A 23,464-nucleotide genomic window follows, 5' to 3' on the forward strand; every position below is an offset into this window, starting at 1 on the left:
TAGATATCTTTATGAAACTTTCAAAAAATTTACAGTAAAGCTGTTTTAAGTGTGCAATCTAAAGGGTTGATGTATAGACTATTAATGGCAGTCTTTTTATTATGACAGTTTGCGGTCTTGTATTTTTTCTTTAATGGCAATATAGATAAATATAGTTATTAGTATTGTCCTTGTTATGGCTAATTAGAGGATATATGCCTTTGATGTTTCAATTACCAATAAGAAATTACCTTGTTTATTCATTAGTCTTCATTTAGATAGCTGTTCTGTATTTGATAGTCATTATTTTTTTATATTAGTTGGAATCAAATATAGTTGGTGTAAAACCTACATATATTTTCAGTTAATTAGATAAACTTATGTTGTGGAAATGCTGGTATAGGGTACAAATTATTTAGGTATACGTACATATTTTTTTGTGATTCTTTACCATATAATTCCATTGATTCTGAATATTTATAAAAATATCTTGGTTATTTTGTAGATTAGATTTGGAAGATAGCTTTACAATAACTTAATTTTTTTTATAAAATATGAAGGTAGGTGGGGATTATTGGATTTTAAATTAAACTAGTACCTACAGTTTCACAGCAACGTTATCTTATTCATTGGCTTAAAACTTTGGGTACTTTTATTATATTTTGATTAGTTGGTTTATAAAATTTCACACCCAACCCCCTTTATTTCTTGGTTAAATAAGCTGACGAAGCGTGGAATCTGTAAAATGTTGAAGGATGACATTGTTAACCTTGTTTATGTTTAGCCAATTACCATCTAGTAATTTATCAATTTTCCCTCCCCTCATTAATTTTCTAAAAATATATTTTCTGTTTTGGAGTGATATATAAAAAGAGAAAACTAATTAAGAGTAATTTATTAGAAAAGATCCTTAAAATAGAGAAAATAGTGACAAATATAAAAAGAAATTTTTAGACGCAATGTTTTTAAAATTTAAACATTTGAAATTTTATTCTTTCTGCAAGGCCTATGTATTATTTGGTCTCCCTCATATTATTGAAATATTTAATCATTGTTATAAAAAAAGAAACTTAAGATCATTTAAAAATACACATTTACCGTCTGAATGATTCTTTTTTCTCTAATCGCTAATTAGAAAAATATTTTGATAATAATTCATTAGAAATGGTAATTAATTTTGATCTGTTTTTAAGTTATCTTTTGCGTTTCTCAATTTTAAACAAAATTAAAATGGAACATTAATTATGTATTGAAATAGTAGTAGTGCAGATACTCAAATAGAAGGGTCTGTCTGACTCTCTGTTCGTCTGACACGTAGATTAATTTTTATTGTTTTAGCACTGCGTTGCGGAGCCCGTCGTGTGTTTGTTGTATTCCGCAAGGGATTCATCAACATCAGAGCTGTACCAGAGGAAGCAGAGTTGGCAAAACAGGTATTTTTGGGACTTAATAGGCAGGAATGCAGGAAGGGAGGGCTCATTGGAATATTAGATACATTGGTACCTATAGTTTTATATCCACGTTATCTTATTCATTGGCTCAAGAACTATAGGTAGTTTTATTATCATTGAGGATATATAACATTAGATCTCGGTAGCTACAGAGCCGATTGAGTTCTTCTTAATAGAGAAGCATCACAATTATAAAGCTCATGGGACAGTTTTAAGCTAGCCCAGAAACTGGCATAGGTGCTATTTTATTGTTTTAAAATGTATTTTAAATTTTTTTTCTTTCTGAAATTAGATTTAAAACCAGTTCATAAAACAAAATGCAGTTAGAATAAATCATTTCTAGCAAAGACAATTATATTTTTTTCTTCAAGTGTTTCTTCATAACTACTAGATTTTTTTACTTTTCATATTTTTTGTTGCTGTTGAAATTATCTATATTTTTGTTGTCTATTGTCTAGCATATTAAACATATTTCATAAGTTTTAATTGAACAAATGGTTAACAATTATAAGTACTTTACATCTTTGATATTTTTGACTACCATCCTTTCAAACCTATTGTTTTATTTGTCAATCTTGCTATTGTAAAATTATTCCAAATATAGATATGCAAGAATACTGTAAATTGCATATGCAGATTTCTAGTTTTAGTTTTTGATTTATTATTTTCATTTGTCCCAACTTCATTATATTCTGTGTTTATTAAATCCGTATAAAAAAATGTTAAAAACAGCAGAAAGAAATAGACAATTTGGAATTTAGGTTCATTTTTGGACCATAAACCATAAAGACAGATAAATAACAAAATTAAAATTTAAAATTGAAATTCAGTTTTTTAAGTATTGAATTTCAAATTTAAATATTTGAAGTTTAAAGAATTAGACATTGAATAAAAAATAGATGTATAGAAAATTTTTAGACTTCTTTGCATTATGAATCAAATATATATATTATATATATCCTATTATATAAAGTAGTAAGCGTTTTTTGTCTGTCCCGAAGGATCTCGATAACCGCTGAACCGATATTGTTCTCCTTTACAGTGAAGCTTCCTATAGGTCCTGGGAAGGTTTTAAACTATTTTTGGGGAGGGTGTATTTACCCCCTTCCCCCCCCCCCAAAAAAAAAAATAAAATATTTTTTTACTCTTTTGAAACTCAAATTTAAAATGGGACGAGGTCGACTTTTCCCCTTCCTACATTGAGTGCCCCTAGAGGCTTCTAGGGGCGTAGCCGCTAGTCTATAATACAAAGTAGAACGATGTCTGTCTGTCTGTCCGTCCGTCTGTCCCTTAAGATCTCGGTAACCACTGAACCGATCGGATTCTACTCTTCAGGGTAATTACTTATTGGTCCTGTGGTGGTTTTAAGCTATTTTCTTTTTTTTTAAATTACCTCATTGGGCAAAGTCCCTAGAGGCTAGGGGCAAAGCCGCTAGTATATATATATATCAAGGACGTCCAAGGGGGGGGGGGGTAAAGTGGGGATTACCACTTTACCCCCCCCCCCCAAACATTTAAAATTTACCCCTACCTTAGGAGTGCCGGATATCCGTCATTTGAAATCAGCCGGATATCAGGTATCCGGCCAAAAAAGTATCCGACCCAACCCTAGTAAATACCCCCCCAAAATAGATAATCCCTAACAAAAAAAATTTCTGCGCGCTTCGCGCGCATTTTTAATACTAAATATTTAATAGCATTTGAATTACCCCCACAAAAAAATTTTTTACACCGGGGGTAAATTTTGGGGGGGGGGTGGAACAAAATTTACCACTGCCAACAGATTTCAGAGGGGGGTAATTATCCCCCTTAAGCAAATTTTACCCCCGGGGAAAAAATTTTTTTTGGGGGGTAGACAAAATTTGCGGAGCGCCATTTTACCCAAAAAAAAATTACACCCCCCCTTAAATTTTTTTACCCCCCCCCCCCTCCAAATAAAAAAGCTTGGACGCCCCTGATATATATATATATATATCCAACTCACTAACTATAACGCTACGTCTAAGAGGCAATTAAGGGGATGGTACGAGGGGGGGGGGGTGGTATCCTTCCCCAAAATAGTTATAAACATATTGGAGTTATGTTAGGCTTCACTTAATGGGAGACTCGCATCGGTTCAGCGGTTAGCAAGATCCTTTGGTGAACCACACAGTTTTTAAGTAATACTAATTGGTGTTCATAGATTTTGTTATTAAATTGAATTTTATTAAAAAAATGCATATCCTTGAATTTTTAAAAAAAATTTAGGAGAAATGTGAGTTTGTCCCATTCTTGTCCCCCCAAGAGGTCGTTATGAAGAATGGAAGGATTGGAGGTCTCAAGTTCTTTAGAACAGAACAGGTACATGGGTTATTGGTAGCTAAGAAACAATTATGCAATTTCTTGTGTCACTGTCCATCTCTTTTTTCCCAGATCTATTTTTTTCTCATTTTTTTATTTCTTCTCTCTCTCAGATCATGCATTATGTTTTCATAGTTATTTCTCGCATCGTATTATAAACGTCTTTCCGCGGATATAGAATGTACAATTATAAGATTAAAACTAGTTTTTTTTAGCCCAGAGGTGCAGTAAGGATGAGAACCGGTTCCTATCCACCGGATTCGAATGAAAACGAGAAAATATTTTTTTTAATCAATATCATTAGGCGCAATCACACAGGGTACCTTGCAAAGCAATGATAACCGACTTTCTTATTTTTAAAATGAATTTAAGATAAAAGGGAGTGCCAAATTTTTTTCTTTTCTTCACAAATAAGGCGTGGGGGGTGGGCTTGCACTTTGTGTGAAAGCACCAAACATTATTTTTAATAAGGACGACGATGGTAAATGGATCGAAGACCCTGAGCAACCAACAAAGTTGAAATGTGACTTTGTCATCTCTGCCTTTGGCTCGGGACTCTATGATAACAAGGTAATTATCCTGCAACTTTTCTGTCGATGATAAATGATAATTATAGGGGCAAAACATAATGTATAATATAAATTGAAGGAGGTAAGAAGAAATTTGCTCGTGTTGTTATCCTTGTTTTTGCAACTTACTAATATTTCATGTTTAATCTTACATTAAACAACCACTATTATCAAATATTAATTAGCTCCAACAATCTAATTGATATGTTTTTGACAATTCAATTCTTAATGAAAATATTCATCCAAAGTTTTATATAATTTCTATAGGATATGGTGGTGAGTTAGGATTTTGGATTGATTTCATTGCATTAAACATAAGATTAAAATTCTAAATATAATATATTCAGACACAAACTTTAGCATTTCTAGCATTTTAATTTTTATTAGTTAAGTTAATAAACTGTGTTTCTATCGGTAAAATTATGGAACTCATCTTCTAATTTTCTGTATTCTAAAGGCACAAACGGAACAATAAAATCATGATTCAAAATTGTATAAACCCATAGTTAATAAATAAAATTAAATAGGATGCTTTATTACACGACAATAAATTTAAATTATTTACTATGTGAATGTGTAGAGCAAGTGACGTCATACAATTAATATTAATAATTTCTTATGTTCTCTAAAAAGTCAATTGGCGAAATCCTATATGCTTTATGAGAAAGATAGTATACCATTTATTAAGTTTTTCTTTTCAACTCCTTTATTTGAGTTGATAAGGTACAAAAGTCATAAAAAATTTTAAGGTTATTAAAGTAAAATGGTTTGACAACACCAATTTGTTGCGAAGCAAACAATCATGGACTGACAAACGGACGAAGTGAGTTATTGAGCAAATGTTTAGTGACCATAAAAAAAGAGATGGAGTAAGAGAAATATTATAAATACATAGAACATGTACATATATTTGTAATTTATTTATTTCTCTTCTGGTATGACCAACTGATCAAGTAAAAAAGATACTGGAAATGCATTGATACAGCGAATCTCCACAAAAAATGCTGTTTATCTTGAAAAGCACTCGAGAAATTTACATTTTTCCCCATTTTGTTTTTACAGACAAATAAAGTTATTGATTAAAATTAAAAGATTTGACCAGGGATTTTCCTCAAAAAATGAGTTTTTCATTTTATTTTCAACTTCGTTACATGTTATATATAGCGAATCTTTTTTGTCAAAAATAAAAATTTAGATAGCATTTACTAGTTAATAGCTTGAAACTTTTTATACAACAAAATACACATAACAATGAATGACCAATAAAATATATCCTATTATATAAAGTAGTAAGCTTTTTTTTGTCTGTAGCGAAGGATTTCGCCCACCGCTGAACTGATATGGTTCTCCTTTAAAGTGAAGCTTACTATAGGTCCCAGGGTGGTTTTAGGCTGTTTAATTTTTATAAAAAAAGTCTTTGTAAGGTTTGAAGTTATTTTTCTGCACTTTCATGTCCCTTCTAATATCCCTAGATACTAGGGACGCAGCCGCTAGTATATAGTATAGCACTTAGAGTAGTGAACTTTTATATGTCTTAGTAGAATATATTAGGCATTGGATAGATATGATTATGTGTTAAAGAATTTTAAACATTGACCTGACCAAACTTTTTTTTATTTGACAATATTTTAAAAAGTTAAAGTGATTTGCCACATAAATTATACAAAAATGGTATATTTTTTTTCCTAATGTGTATAGCCAAAACACCAGTATTAGAGAATGAATTGCTGCATATTTCGCAAGAGTTATAATAAAGTTGAACAGGGGTTCGCCTTGGCGCAAGTTACTTAAAAAACTTAATCCAATATATATTATATGTTGTATGGTCAGTTTGTATTTCTGCGAGATATAATGTGTATAATGTATATCGTAAGTAAACTGGACGGTTTCTTTATCTTTAAAAAAAGTATCTTTAGAAAACCTGTCCTAAGAGTAACCGGACGTTAATTTTTATGTTCTTTAAATAACTTGCCCAAAGGGGAACCCATGATCAATTTTTATATAACTCTTGTGAAATATGCGACAATTCATTCTCTAATACTGGTGTTTTGGGATACATATTAGGAAAAAAATAGACCATTCTCAAGTGATTTATGTGGCAAATCACTTTAACTTTTATAAAAAAAAGTTCGGTCAGGTCAATGTTAAACACATAATCATATCTATCCAATGCCTAATAGATTCTACTAAGACATATAAAAGTTCACTACTCTAAGTACCTTAACTCTTTAAATACACTTCGTGGAACTATCCCTTTGAATTGAAGACTGCCACAAGTAGACCAAATACCCCAAATTTGAAGCCTTCAGCTTCTATAACAAAAAAGTTCTAGGCATTTTAAAATGACATTTTATGTAGAATGAAAATTTTGAAAGAATTGCAATGCTCATGTTGAAAACTTTGAAATTAAACTATGTGGCCTAGAAACATAATTATAAGCTTATTTTTGTCATAAATTTAGGTTTCCAGTAACTAATTATATTTTTACAATAAAAATACCCATTTTTATAGTCAAAATCATTAAAAAAATTAAGTTTAACTTGCATTGTACCGAGTGTACTGTAGCCAATAGGAAGGCTAAATCAGCTTAACAACCAATCACAGCTGAGCTTCTATTAGTTTCCCCCTTTGTTTCCGCTATGATTTTCGTTTAAAATGCAATTTAAATCGAATTTTTTTCATAGATTTGGACTATGAAATGTGGTGTTTTTATTGTAAAAATGTAATCAGTTACCGGCAATCTAAGTTTCTGACAAAGATAAGGTTATAATTTTGTGTCTAGGCGACGTAATTTAATATTGTTTTTTCTTTTATGAGCATTGAAAGTCTTTCAAAAATTTCATTGTACATAAAATGCTATTTTGAAATGCCTAGAACTTTTTTGTTATTGAAGCTGAAGGCTTTAAATTTGGGGTATTGGGTCTACTTGTGGCAGTTTTTCAGCAGTTAAAGCGTGGTATTTCTTGCAGGCGTCCTTTAAGTATAACAACATAAATGACTTTTCTAGGAGATTTTAATAAAATTTGCATCTCATTTTTTGTTGTAAGATAGGATGCTTGATTTAGACATTTAAAACATTGTTCCTTATTGTTCTAGATATCGTCTTTTCAAAAATATGTTTTATGAATAATATAGCATGTGAACTCTCTTGACAAAAAAAACTTAATTTTTACATGTTAAAGTGTAAAGCCTACTAGTACTACCTTGGAAACTATGGCAGATATCAAGACCATTGGCAACACATTGATTTCATAACGTGGGTGTAAAACCTTGAGAAGTTAGGCCATTCCTTACTAATTTATTGTTTTTTACTGGGGGGTTGTCACTCTCGTTATTATTTTAACTTAGAGGATGTTGCCACCCCCTACACCCACATTCCGCAGCTTTTTGTCTGTTAGACAAACTAAAAAACAAATTTAAAAAAATGAAAACATCTTAATTTAATTTATTTATAATCAGAGTTATCCTTCACGGATATAAATAATATATTATTTGTGGAAGTGCTTAACATTGAAAATTAGCTTGTTGGGTGGAGTTGTGTGTTCAATTGAATGAAATTAGATTTGTCCAAAGGATTTGACAGTTGCCAGGAAAGTGCAGCAAAACCAAATTATCATAATTGCAACAAATCTTCAACAACATTTATCTTATTTTACTTACTTAGATTTATTGGGATAGGACCAAAGAAGATTCCTTTGTATGTTCAAAATTAAAGTTTCAAAAACTTATTTATGATTTTTTTGCAAGCTAGTTTTGGAGGAGACTGCTAATGAAATTTGATTAATTTTCCCCAAAGTCTTATAAATACATATTTTAACCTATTTTGTAAAGTCATAAATATTGTATATTTTGGGGGTAATTCGCAATCCGTACTTAGGTTGCAAATATATATGAAATGCATAAATCCCCAAAAATAATAAATCAATATTTATTTATTTTTAACATTTCTTCGAAATACTAATATTTTTATTTGCCGATATTTATTGGTTTGAATTTATTATTTTTAACTAACTGTTGCATTTTTAGCAGATAGGAGCATAACTTGTAATGGTTTGCTAAGGCTTTAAACCAACCTAAACACTTTAACTTAGCTTCCTTGAACGCTACAACCTCATTCACTCAGCTGTTTATAGATTTAGATGAACGGTTACTAACAACAAAATACAAATATAAATGTTCCCTGAAAAAACACTGCCTAAGCGGTTAGGCCAATTAAATATCTTATGCTTCAAAATTAGCTTTTTTCTCTCTAAATTTTTCAATAAGCAACTTGTAGTACATGGAAAGAGGAGTTGCTATAGTTTTATTTGTATTACTAAGCAGAATAAGCCAGAATAATACAAGAATAGCATAAATTAATCAACATTATTAAATGCATTTAAAGTAACAATTCATTATTATCTTTTGGCATACATATCAATACGCATATGCACAATAGCTTAATAATACAACAAGGTTGATAATATTAATAGAAAGCAAAGATAATGATTCAGTGTTATAATCTTACACATACAAAAATGTACAGACTGTTTTACAAAACTATAGAAATGACTTGATCACTTTAGTACCATAGCATTTCTCAGGCAATACTCTGAATTTATTTCTTTATGTTCCTTTGATAATTGTATGTAAATAAATGTTTATTGATAAAATTATGTATATTGTAAAAGTATAAATTGTGAATTAAAGTAATTGTTGAGCAGCTGTTCTACGTAAAATACATTTGCACTTCCATTTCAATTTATATTATTCATAACTTGTTTCAAACTTTAAAGCCAAAGTATCAATTTAACTTTAATTATTTTTAAGAGTGATACAATGTATAAATCTCATGCTCTTATAAAAACTTAATTATCTTTAAGTGTAAAAAAATAAAATATTTTTCCTAGCTCGAATTTTCTGATTTTTCCTTCTTATACGCTGTAAACTGTACATTAGAAGTTAGTAAATATTGAAAATTCTGCTATAAATTTGAGTTCACTGTTTAGTTTTAGTGGCTGCACTATAGTAATGCAAGGATAGGTCACTATTGTTATTTTTTGCTATAAGACCTGTGAAAAATCGTGTTGATTACACAACTTTTGTCTAGAAGTTGTAACTTTTTATGGTAATAAGTTGTGTAGGTTGAAATATTCAGAAAATTCCATTTTTTTATGTTTGATCTGTTTGTTCCTGTGTCTCTTTACAACTGCATTTACGAGAATGGTTAACCTTCCTGTTTTGACATTTAAACAGATATTTTTACTGACTCCTAAAGGTTTTCCCACATGGAAAATTTTGTTTTGGGAATTTTTGACCTCCTATGCGTTAGGTGAGTCAAATATATTTCTATTGGGACTAAATTTCAAATATATAATAATACATTCCTGATATATTTAAGTTTAAGGCCTAAATATATTTTTTTTTTATAATTTATAATATAAATAACCTTAGATATATTCTTAAACAATATATAACCCCTACAAAACCTCCATATGAATTGTCCCAAAAAATATCTGAATCTCTGTATGCATTGTAAGAGCACCTCTCATAGTTGATTTTTTGGCACCACCACGTGTAAACTAAATTTTGTTGCCTCTTAAGTTTAACAAGCTGTGGGGTTGTGAGCTGTGACATGGACAGGGTAACTATTTGTAATCACCCCCCCCCCTCCCCCCCCTCCACCCTCTAACAATTTATCTAAAATATCACACATCTCTAGCTATAAATAACTATTGTATTTAGTTCTACAATATGAATTAGAGAAAATGTATCAAAATAACACTTTTAATCCCATTTGAAAAAATATCTAGCAAGGCAATATAAATCTTTTGAAGCAGATTGTTAGTGTCTATAATATTCTTTCAGTCTTGTTCAGTTTAGGACAATATCATTGTTTGAAAGTTCATGGTTATTCTCTCCTTCCTAAAAATCAAAATTCAATTACATGAATATATTTTACGTATCTGTATGAATTTATGTTAAAATACTGTGAATTTTTTTCAATCTAGCTTTATTTTCATATAATTTTGTGTGTTAGTGCAATTTTACCTGAAATATTTAAAAATCCTCTGAAATTTCTGCATATATTCATATTCTATTCAATATATAATTATACTAGTGGCTGCACTCCAAGAGGCCTCCAGGGGCACATAAGTAAAAGAAGGGGGGGGGGGGGCTAAGCCGACAATTCCCTTTCCATTATAGTTTTAAAAGGAAAATTTTACAATGTGGGTTGTAAGTACCCTTCCCAAAAATAGTTACAAACCTTTCCTGTAACTATAGGAAGCTTCAATGCGACGGAGATTTATTTCTGTCTAGATGCGAAATCTTATGCCATAGACAAAGAGAGACAGAATTGATTCTACTATGTGATATAGATATATTTTGTCAAATACTTTATTGTATTCAAGGTGTTTAAATTAATTTAAAAGTGGTTTTAAACGCAACGATTTGGTTGAAATCTGTATTGGCTAATAAATTGGTTTGGCAAGTTGAATGTTTACCTGAGCCCCATAATAAAAAGTTGAATGTTTACCTGAGCCCCCATAATAAAAAGTTGAATGTTTACCTGAGCCCCCATAATAAAAAGTTGAATGTTTACCTGAGCCCCCATAATAAAAAGTTGAATGTTTACCTGAGCCCCCATAATAAAAAGTTGAATGTTTACCTGAGCCCCCATAAGAAAAAGCAATTAGTTGGGGTAAATTTTTGTTACCCTACAACCAATTCACTCATAAACAAAATATTTTGTGGATGTATTTTTTAGGTTTTATCTTAGTGTGTAATTTCCCTTCCCCATGTTTTAATGTTTTTTAGAAATTTTATTAACAAGGAATTTTTTTTGCCATTTGTAGTGGGGCTTACTTGAGACACTTATAAAATATAGCAGAATGACATTACGATATTCTAAACGAGTGGACAGATTTTTATGAAATTAGTAGCATTTTAAAGCATTTAGTTTTCTCTATTGATTTTACTTTTATTTGCATTTTTTAGCCCACAAATGACGGATCTCGTAATTAATTATAAAAACTTAGTACTTTTAGTATTCTGTAAAATTGTATGATTTTATCATGTGATCTCTGGAAAATTTCCAAGAAATCAAAATACATATTTCTGCGCAGCATAAATATGTATATTTGACCTTTTAAGTCTACGCGTGTAGGTTTTAAGAGATATCTAATTTTGTACTCTTTATTAGAAAGGCACCCAGATATCCAGGGACGGCATCCTCAATGCATCACGGAGATTTCCCCGGCACAACTGAACGTGACTATTCGGGAAACTGCTTAAATGTCATGTGCAGACCTACTTGTATCCCTAGCCATCCCTGTATGATCAGAAAACGCCCACCAATCCTCTGTAATTTTCCTATATGTATTATGTATTCATTAATTCGTGTAAACTATGATTGTCTATTGAAAATATATCAGTTCCGCAGAATCAGTCTTTATTGGAGGATCTAATTCCTAATTTTTGCGCAGCTATTACTAGCTGCTATTAACTATCCAGAAACCTATAAGTCCCCTGTGGGCACTCGTGAATAGTTTTGTTATTTGCGTATCGGAGATGTTCAACAAAGGGAACAAGTCGCTTCGCCCTTGTATTCTCTCTGCCGCAACGTTACCAAGTCAACGAGTAGCTCCGTCACCACCGCTCGAGGCAGGCTATTTTGCTTTTTAAAAATCCAACAAGAACGTCAGATCCGTTACAGCGAAACTGGTGACAGCTGTGCGAATCAAACTAAGTGCTCAACAGGAGATTTACGTGGAAATTACCCCTAGGAACTACGGTAATTTCGGACAATTGTGTGCAACCAGACAGTTTGTATGAGAACTGAGGCCAGAAAGGACGAGAAATACTGTGTTTGGAGACCAGTGTGGGACCATTCTGACGTGTGGAGCACCAATTTGGTAAAGTTTTGTTCAAATTTTGAAGAACTTTTGTTAAGTTTCAACCATGGCGCAAGCTGCGGACCTAGAGCAGTTGAATTTGAATCGTGCGATTCAACAGGCTCAGATAGAAGGAGCGCCGAATGAGCAGGCTCAGCTCATTCAGTTAGGCAACACATGGTTGGAAAACCAGCGCAGGAAGCTTGGTAAGCAGAATTTCCCTCGTTTTTGTAACCATGCAGGAGAGGACTGGGACGGTCATAAGACGAGAATGGAGAATGCGTTTAAAATTGCTCGCCACCATGCTTCGGACCAGGAGGGCAGGAAAGGCCAGTACATCCAGAGTCTTGAGGGGGAAGCGTTCCAGATGGCCAGAGAAGTCGCCAACAACCAAGATGTGCTCAGCTACGACCAAGTCATGGAGAGGCTGGACGCAATCTTCCTAGCACCCTCGGATTCAGATATCAACAAGGATGCTTATTCGCGACTGACGCAAGGCAAGAACGAGATTCCCCAGACTTACCTTGCGAAGAAGGAGCAGATGTGGTTGAAAGCCTATTCCCCGGACAACCGCGACCCTCAGCAGTTCCGTAAAGAGGTAACCCTTGGTTTATGCCATCGTGAGGTATGGAAAAGAGTTTTTTGCCAGTTACCCGGAATCACCAGCATGGCAGTTTTATGCGCCACCATCATGAATGAAATCGCCACCCAACGTCAGCTCATTCATCATGGAGATGCCGAGGACACCTCCATGGATGGCCTCGCCACGTCCAACCGTGTTGTCTATCGCAATGATGGCACGGAGGACATGGAGGTCAACGCCGTCGGAGAGGGGAACAGTAGCGTCAAGTGTTACAATTGCAACCAGAATGGCCATTACTTGTGTAATTGTCCCAAGAAGAAGCAACAAGCGAGTAAGGGTACGGGCGGTGCCACCAAAGACAAGCTGAAAGGTAACTGTCGGCGGTGTGGCACGCCTGGCCATTGGCAGAAGACGTGTACCATTCCTGAGGACAGGCTAGCGAACGTGCGTAAGAGGAACCAGGAGAAGAACGCCAACAGTAATGGACGCGGACGCTATGCAGCTCAGCAACAAGACCGCATCCGCAATGCTGTGCGAGAGATGCGTGCCAACGACCCTGGAGACAACGACAGTGGCGTAGATGATGGCGACCAAGCGCAATATTACGGGGACATCAACTGTCTGGAAGCAGTTGGCCACCGAAGCCAGAATTCAAAAAATGGCAGAGAGGGCTCCCGTCGGTAGGGCGGAGTTCCTCAGCAGCTGTAGACCCTACCACCCTCAACCAGATGCAAGGTTGACGAGGCGCCCGGGCCATGGTTAAGATCAGCCTGCGTGCAAAGGGACCGACTGTGCGGACCTATGGTCTCATCGATACCGGTAATAAATTGCACGAAGGAGTCGCCGTAAATGAGGAGTTAGCCCGGAAGTTACAGCTGCCGATCGTTCCTTGCGATTTAACAGTAGGAACAGCGGCGAATGGCGGGGATATGGACGTCAACATCAGCATCATCTTGGGAGATGACTGTCCTAGCTACATCAAGGAAGCCTTGGTCATACCTGAGCTTCGCACCCCCATCAACCTTGGGTGCAAGTGGGTCGAGGAGATCCGCGGGATCCTGGATTATTCATCACCAGTGCAGGCGACATTGGTCGTGAAGGAGAAGAGAGTCCCGCTTGTACAGTCCATCGACTCCGAGGCTGCAAGTGCCTCAGAAGACTAAGAGCGGTCTGGAAAACCGCCGGGGGAGCACTCGCCCCCCAACCCTCAGATAAGTGTTTCATTACGAGCCTTCGAGGAGTTGAACGCAGAAATAAGTAGCTATAGTAGTGCCTTAAATGTTTGTAAACCCACTGTTAAAGAATTATGAAGACAATTTTGCTAATGGTAATGTGCACCATTCACGAGATTTTTTAGAACTTAAACCATTTGAAAACTGTCGCGTTAGGAAAGAGGCCGCGTCCTGTCCGTTTGTCTGTCCAAGCGACTAGGATTCTCGCAGGGGAAACTGTGTCTGTCTTGAATTTTCTTCCCAGTCGAGAAATCCGCCCGCAAATGACTGTCATGGTAGAAGAAGCCGTATTAGGTGATAGTCAAGACGTGCGTGTGCTGGAAGGTGTATACAGAGCCCAGCAAAATGGAATTCTACGCATACCTGTTGTGAACCTCCAGGAGCAGCCTTGTGTCGCAGCGGCTGGGTGCGTGTTTACCGCCGAGATTTGTGAGGATAGCAGTATGGTGATCAACACCGAGAGCTTAGTGTTGAGAGAGCCCCATGAGTATATACAGTCTATGTCCAAGAGCAACGAGGGCAACCACGGCAAGCCTATGACGAAGGAACAGATGGAGAACCCCACATTCAAGGAAGTATGGGCGGACCTGGAGATGGAAGACAACGAGTTATTGAACGAGCATCCCAATGTTAAGAAGCAAGTCAAGGAGCTTATTTGGGAGTACAGAGACATATTCAGTCGAGAGGCCCCTGGGCACACCGACCTGGTGACTATGAAGTTGAGACTCAAGCCAGGAACGGAGCCCATTAGACAGAGATATAGGGAGCTGAACCCTAAGATGTTGAAGGACCTGGAGGCGCAGATGGCCAACTGGCTCAACAAGGGAGTGATCGAGCCAAGTACATCACCATGGGCGAGCCCCCTTGTTCCTGTGCGCAAGAAGGACGGGAAGATCAGATGGGCAGTGGACTTCCGCAGGTTAAACAGCTGCTTAGAGCAGGACAGCTACCCGCTGCCGAGGATTCAGACCTTATTGGACCGCGCAGGAGGGCACCGTGTGTATTCTACGTTAGATGCCACTGCTGCGTACTTCAACATCAGCATCGATCCAGCGTTCAGGGAGCTGACGGCTTTTGCCACGCCAACGGGTTTGTGGCAATTCCGCCGCATGCCCTTCGGCATCAGCACAGCACCAGCGGTTTACAGCAGATTCATCAGCACCGCCATGAACCCGCTGGGGAGCGAGATAGCGCAATGCTGTCTCGACGACGTTATATCATATAACCAGAGAGTTGCTGACCATGTGCCACAGATGCGACAGGTTTTTGAGGCCCACCGCAAGGCTGGAATCAAGCTGAAGGCGAAGAAGAGCAAGTTGTTCCAGAAGAGGATTCAGTATTTGGGCCACATGCTGAGTAAGGAAGGTATCGGGATGGTACCTGACTACGTGGAGCGCATCAGGAATTGGCCGCCGTCTAAGACAGTAGCCGAATTGAATAGCGTTCTCGGCTTCTACGGGTACTACAGGTCCTTTATACCTGAGTACGCCGACTTGACGTGTGAGATGAATGCACAGAAGAAGGCCACGAAGCTAGAGTGGACCCCAGGGATGGACCAGCAGTTCCAGCAGTTGAAGGACAAGTTCGAGAGTGCACCCATCAGAGCTGTGCCAGATTTTGAGGCTGATACTCCGTTTCAACTAACGACGGACTATTCAGGAAGAGCCATTAGTGCAGTATTGAGTCAAGTCCAAGATGGCGCCGAAAGGTTGATCACCGCCATGGGACGTAAGACGACTGGAGCGGAGCAGAGATATCCCTCGTGGAAGGGGGAAGCTTCCGCCGTGATTTATGGCATCAGAAAGTTTTGGACGATCTTGAGCTTCAAGCCGTTCCAAATAAACACGGATAACAGCGCCCTCAAGCAGTTAAAGTCACTGAAGACGAACACCGGGATGATGGCCCGTTGGACAGAGGAGCTGGCTGGCTACGAGTTCCGTGTGGTTCACCGGCCGGGGAGACTCAACACCAACGCCGACGCGTTAAGCCAGCGTACCGACGCTGATATGCCAGAGCCGACAGCCGAGGAAGAGGCTGAGCAAGATGAGTATATCAGAGCTGTGGACGAAGAGAGTGAGGACGACCTCCCCCATGGCACTGAGTGGTATAGAGACAAAGTATACCGGCATCAACTAGACGATCCAATTTTGGAAAAGGTTCGTAAATGGACATGACTGGCGTGCACCGGATAAGGCAACCTTACGCGGAGAGAGTAGGGACGTGCACCGGCTGGCTGAGATTTTTGATACTTTGAGAATCGCAGAAGATGGAGTTCTAGAGCAGGAGATACAGACCTTTACTGGGAAACGACAAAGGATAATGGTTCCTTTCTCCCTGAGAGAAGAGGTGTTCAATCACTCCCACAGAACGACCACCGGAGCGCACTTTGGCATGCACTCCACGATATCAAAGTTCTTGAGGAATTTCTACTACGTGGGACATCAAGCAGACATCCGTCTGAGGATCGCCGTCTGTCACGACTGCGTCCAAAAGAACATCAAGGCCAACATCAAGATAGGCGCACACGTACCCATCCAGAACGGGTATCCGCTGCAGACAATCTACATGGATGTGGTAGGCAAGTTCGACACAACGCCAGAAGGATACAATTTTATCCTGACGCTGCAGGACGGATGGTCGCGCTTTGTTCAGGCGTACCCCTTGAAACAGAAGACCGCTGACAAGGTAGCTATGACGATAATGGATAAATTTATCTGCACTTTCGGATGCCTGCAGGCATTCCACAGCGACCAGGGGAAAGAGTTCTGCAACAGCATCATGAAGATACTCCTGCAGAAGCTCGGTGTGAAACACGAGCTAGGCCCCGTGGCGAACCCCCAGAGCAACCTCATCAAAAGGTGGCACCGGACTATGGAAGAGACGCTGAGAACCGTGATTCAAGGACAGTAGACCGAATGGCCGAAATATCTACCTGGAGTTGTCCTGGCATACAACACGAGGATCCACAGCACCACCGGCGTGACCCCCTTTCTCGCCTTCCAGGGTAGAGAAGCTACTCTACCCGTGGATTTAATTTTGCGGTTACCGAACCCTGAAGATGACAAGGATATTCCCACCGAAGTGAGAAATTTGTTGGATAGATACACGACCCTGTATGAAGCCATGGCGAAGAGTCAAGAAAGCACCATTCGAAGAAATGCTTTGCAGTATCACAATGATCGCGAATTTAGAGTAGGCGATAAAGTTTTTTATTTGGCACCCAACCACGGTAAAGCAAAGAAGAAGATGACCAAACATTGGAGTGGACCATTCTTAATTACCGAGAAATGTGCCGACGTTTTATACCTAATCCAGACAATACCAGGGGGAGAGAAGGAAGATTTGGTTGTCCATGTTGGTCGGTTAAAACCATATTACCCCCCAGCAATGACAGACGGAGACCCAACTTCTCCCCCAGAACCATTCGAAGAAGACGGAGATGAAGCAGGGGAGCAAATTCCCTTGAATTCAAGAAGACAGGCGAAGCCGCCTAACCCAAGAGTTGATTTCTCAATTGGGGATGACAGCAATGAAGACTGAGGACCACCCAACGCACCGGGAGGAGCACCACCACCACCCCCCAACATTGACCCCCTTAACCTTCCCCTACCGGTTACACCACCACCAAGATCACCAGCGATACAGCGCACACCGCGCAGAGAGCAGAGTGAGAGGAGAGGGAGAGATCAATCTTGCAAACCGTCAGGTTCCGGCATCCAGCGGAAAGATGCTAAGCGAACCACCGATAGAGAGAGAAGCCCGAGAAGAGGCTCGCCCCCACAAACACCGCGCCATGATCGAGAGCGAGCCACACACACATACACACCCCGGGTAGAGAAGCGCGCTCTGAGCGACAATGAGGAGCCGTACACGGACTCACCCGAAAAAGGGGAGAGGGCTAAATCTGGAGGCAAGAAACAGAGGAGTGGGACACTTTGGCAACAGCAAGCTGAAGAGAGCAAGGAGGTGTTGGACAGCACGGACGAGGAAATGGACCCGCCGGACCCGCCAGAAGTTGCGACACTCGCGCAGACAATCAGAATCCCTGTCAAACGTGGAGCAAAGCTGCCACACAAGGGCACGAAAGAGAGTGCGGGCCATGACATATACTGCCCCGCCCACACTATTCATCCCCCTGGAAAGCAAACTTGCATCCCCCTCAGGCTACAGACACGTGTGCCCCCCGGATACTTTCTCAAATTATTTGGCCGTTCAAGCATAGAACGGGAAGGAGTAATTCTACTAGCAGGATTAGTGGACAGCGACTACACTGGCAAGATACAAGCAGTCTTTTGGAATTTGAGTACCGAAGCAGTGGTTTTTAACAAAGGACAACGAGTTTGTCAAGCGTGATCCTGGAGACTCGCGAGGTGGAATTTTATCATGTCAATAATCTTCCTACCACTGATCGCGGTGCTAACGGCTTCGGTAGCACCAACTAGTGAGGCTTACTCCCTGGACATCATTGATTGCACAAACCCCTCCACCATTAAGAAATTTAACAAGGAAACAATATGCAGAGCAGAGGAACCTACAGAAGAAGTTCCAGTGAAGGAGCGCTATACCATTTTGCAACGACCAACTCTGACAAAGGTATATGGATACTCCTGCGAAGTGAGGGTATCCCTATACCACTTTAAGTGCGGAGTTTAAGGTCACCTAAAATTGCAACAGGTACCCCAAACGATGAGGCACGAGGAGATTACTGCAGAAAATTGTCGCCGTATGTCCTTACTCCAGGAATATCAAATTTCTGGCTACGGTGACCCCATCAAGGTAAAACTCAACCGGCCCACCTATGTTTCGGCCACCCTAGCCGGATCACTGAAGATGGAAGATGACAAGATCACCTGCATTGGGCAGACCATCAGCATGGGCGACACGATCCACTACAACACCCTGAAGCTAGCCGAGTACCAGATTCTACTCAAGGAGGAGACATTCTTGGTTAGTAACAATAAGGTAGAGAGTGAAACCAACCATTTATCTCTACCATGTCCATATCATAAAGGGGAGTGCATCACTGGCACCGCTACCTTTGTGTGGAACATCAACGACAGTTCCTGCACTCTACAGATGGTCAACACCATCAACCCCCTCACCACCATGGACACCTACCTAGTGGACCACCAGCAGCAAGTTTTACTCAACACCACAGGCGCAATGAAGTTAATGCATTGCCCCTTTAATGTCCTGACCACGGACCACGAAGGAATCTACCTGGGCAAGACCAGCAAACTAAGCAGACTCGCCACCATCGACCCCGGACAGATAGATGTCAACCTTCAAGCTGCAGTACATTTAAATTATTTAGCTTATAGCATGCGCCAAACCTTCAGCCAATTAGATGTTACATTGAGGAAGACCATATGCGAAACCCATTACCATGGAGAGGCAGACCAACCGGTCCAGCTGCACAAGCAGACCTACGGACTCTTGAAAGGAGATCTTTTGATGACCTTCCAATGCACCAAGAGGACCCAGAAGATCAAGGATGACGTCAACTGCTATCAAGATATACCTTTGGACCCTGATGGCTACGCCGACGCCGCAACTTAACTTTATAAGTTGCATTCTACAAGGGTAACATGTTCTGCGACTTTCCCACTAACCGTCAAGTCTAAGGAAGGCTGGGTACAGTTGACCCCCGCCATCATCAAGACTCAGGCCCCCATGGAGATGACCATCGACACCCCTCTAGTTAACTGGACGGATTACAGCCATGGAGGAATCTACACGGAAAGAGAGAGAGCTGAATGGTTACACACCTTAACCTTCCCCTCCTACACTGAAGCAAGCCTGAAGGAAATTACCTATGGACTCTGCGTTGGAGATGGAAACTGTAACCAACTTTCTACCAACAATTTACCCCTGTACACCCTTGATAATTTAGTGCCGGATTTGGAGCGCGAAATCGACTTATGGAGCAGCGTCAAGAGCTGGCTCCACGAGTATGGCGATCTAATGGCATTCGCATGCCTGGTCATCCTAGGGCTTAAATTTATTACTGATCTGATATGCATCACCCTCACCTTTCTACGCGTAGGCCCTGGAGCCGCCATCGCCCTAGTTGCCCACCTATACCTCTACAACAAGCATTCCTACCAGAAGCTTATGAGGAAGAAGAAAGCCGATACAAGAACTGAGAGGCGAGAACCTACTACAGCAGCAGAGACAACGTCGCTATTACCAACGACATCAACCCCGAAGATACAGATGACAGAGATACAGCCTACTCTCTTGGATCCTGCATCCCTGCCATCATACAGCACTGCGACTAGGCCACCTAAGATATCCACTTTAATACCATGACAGAATAATAGGTATAATTGGCCGTCTAGTCTATTGTCTTTGCCAATTTGAGCGTTATGTTATCTGGCATGTCTGTCAAGCCAGATAAAAAGGGGAGAAAATGTAGTGGGGCTTACTTGAGACACTTATAAAATATAGCAGAATGACATTATGATATTCTAAACGAGTGGACAGATTTTTATGAAATTAGTAGCATTTTAAAGCATTTAGTTTTCTCTATTGATTTTACTTTTATTTGCATTTTTTAGCCCACAAATGACGGATCTCGTAATTAATTATAAAAACTTAGTACTTTTAGTATTCTGTAAAATTGTATGATTTTATCATGTGATCTCTGGAAAATTTCCAAGAAATCAAAATACATATTTCTGCGCAGCATAAATATTTATATTTGACCTTTTAAGTCTACGCGTGTAGGTTTTAAGAGATATCTAATTTTGTACTCTTTATTAGAAAGGCACCCAGTTATCCAGGGACGGCATCCTCAATGCATCACGGAGATTTCCCCGGCACAACTGAACGTGACTATTCGGGAAACTCAACATACACTCCGGCCTGCTTAAATGTCATGTGCAGACCTACGTGTATCCCTAGCCATCCCTGTATGATCAGAAAACGCCCACCAATCCTCTGTAATTTTCCTATATGTATTATGTATTCATTAAAGTGATCGCGAATTTAATTTTTCAAAATGCATTTTCGTTTACCTTTTTTTATATTTTAAGTAATTTTTAAAGAATTATGCCTTAAAAGTTCAATTAAGTTAGAAAAAAATCAGTTTAAAATGCTGAGAGTATTTTCACATGAAAATAATGTTAAAATCTGAGCAAGAATTAAACTAAGAGAAAATAAGCTATTTCTTCGCTTGCAGATAAAAACAAAAAAATTGATACTTAGAAAATATTTTTGTAATATATATCTATTAATATTTATCTTTGAACTTTCTCTAAAATGTAATGAAAAAGTTTGGTTTATTTTATAAAATCATTAATTAAATACCGCTTTGTTTATGCAGGTATAGGGACAAAAGAAAAATTGTTAAATCTGTAGAAAGAATGATATTTAAGAATTGAAATGTTTAAATAGAATAAACAAATAATAATTGCATAAAATATAGCGCGTTTCTATAGTATTTACATAAAAATAAGCATTTTATCATGTAAAATATTCCTCGTAATGTGTCGAATACCTGTCTAAATATCTGCCTAACTCACACACACACACACACACACAAACACACTCACTCACTTACATTTCCTTTCTCGTGTTTTCCCCTTCCATTCTCCGTCCCCCCTCCTTATCTTTCGTTTGGTACCAACGAATTTGTTAAGTTGAAGTATAGAAACCAAACATTACTGAATATTGTAAAAGTCGCAGTCCCTTCAGTGTATTTTAAGTTGTAAGTTTGGACCAGTACGGGAAAATTTCAATAGCTATAAAAAGTAAATAATTTTATTCCCATAACTGAAAAAACATGTTATTTTATTTCATTTTTTTTTGTATAGGTTTATTGCTGACTGATTTATTACCTCAGGAACCATCTTTACATTGTGTTTAGGATTAAGATAAAAGCCTTGATTTAATTAATGTACATCCATAAATAACAGATTAATATTAAAAGAATATAATTTGTTTGCTCTTTATCTTATTCCATGTTTTGAAGTATTAAACAATCAAGTTCTGTGGAGTCATTTGTGTGTGTGTGTGTGTGTATTTTATACAACCTGGCTCTACTCAGAAAACGCTTATACCTTTAATTAACTCATGTTTTAAATTTCTTTTAAATATTTTTTATAGATTTTATCTATAGTAAAAACTTTAAAATTATGTGGGGGCCTAATCGTATTTTTAGCTCTGCAGTATGATGAAGCTTTTTTAGCAAGTAGTAAATATTGAGATAGGATGAGGATGTTCACAAGATCGACAACTATAAATCAGCTGACCTTATACCCATATTTGGTAATATCGTTTCGATTATCGGTAGAAATCGTTTAATCTCCCCGTAAAAAGATATTACAAACTTTTTTGGTTAGTTTAATATGTATGTAACAAAAGAATTTATTCTACTCTAAATTTCAAGTAAACTTCAACAAAAAGATTGTTATTTGTCGATTTTGATAGGTTTTAAGATATGTATAATAAAACTCAAAATACATCAATGTTTTCAAGGGAAAAAATTCGTTTTTTTAAAGTTTGATTTATTTTTAAATGGGAAGTATTTAAGACTTAATTCTCAAAATAGTACATTTAAAAAACATTAATTAGTGACATATATCAACTTTTTCCCAGCTTCGTGAACACTTTAATTCGTGTAAACTATGATTGTCTATTGAAAATATATCAGTTCCGCAGAATCAGTCTTTATTGGAGGATCTAATTCCTAATTTTTGCGCAGCTATTACTAGCTGCTATTAACTATCCAGAAACCTATAAGTCCCTTGTGGGCACTCGTGAATAGTTTTGTTATTTACGTATCGGAGACGTTCAACAAAGGGAACGAGTCGCTTCGCCCTTGTATTCTCTCTGCCGCAACGTTACCAAGTCAACGAGTAGCTCCGTCACCACCGCTCGAGGCGGGCTATTTTGCTTTTTAAAAATCCAACAAGAACGTCAGATCCGTTACACCATTGTATACAAAAAGAGATTTGAATGATTAAAATTTTAGTTATTAAGAAAAGTTAATTATTAATTTCAATTGAACTTCTTTAATAGTATCTAAGAAACACACACTATTTAACATTAAAAATTTTTAATACTATTTTATACTTTTTTCATAATTTCGATTTTTATTTATATATACTATCCATTTCTGTGGACACAAACATGTTTTTATTTATATAATAATATACAATAGGGTAATAAGAATAATCTATGTAAAAACATTTGACCTATTTGATTAAATTTGAAAGTGAACCACAATCAAACTTTAAGAATAGTTCATATACTTATTTTAGGTTAGATTAAGTAAAGATTAGGAGTAAACCCGGAAATGTATGATATTCCGTAGGGTTAAATATCCTCACGGGGCATTAAATATGGGTTTTTCAAAATAAAAAGAAAATGCTATGTGCATGTTCTTTATGCCTAACCCCCCAGGTGGCCATAGCCCAATAGCGCCTATAAC

At 37.8% G+C, this 23,464-nt stretch overlaps 1 protein-coding gene across 3 annotated transcripts in view; it reads left to right on the forward strand.

Annotated features, from left to right (window-relative positions):
- Positions 1-23,464, forward strand: part of su(r) (dihydropyrimidine dehydrogenase su(r)) — a 107,851-nt gene that overhangs the window by 31,176 nt on the left and 53,211 nt on the right. For all 3 annotated transcript variants that reach the window (XM_080172367.1, XM_080172366.1, XM_080172365.1), the window contains exons 16-18: positions 1,318-1,412; positions 3,678-3,770; positions 4,242-4,340. In XM_080172367.1, the coding sequence (XP_080028493.1) occupies positions 1,318-1,412; positions 3,678-3,770; positions 4,242-4,340 (287 nt within the window). The remainder of the gene's footprint in view (positions 1-1,317; positions 1,413-3,677; positions 3,771-4,241; positions 4,341-23,464) is intronic.

The sequence above is a fragment of the Acartia tonsa genome, chromosome 9, assembly GCF_053477335.1.
Source record: "Acartia tonsa isolate MP-2025a chromosome 9, ASM5347733v1, whole genome shotgun sequence".
Taxonomy (NCBI): Eukaryota; Metazoa; Arthropoda; class Copepoda; order Calanoida; family Acartiidae; genus Acartia; species Acartia tonsa.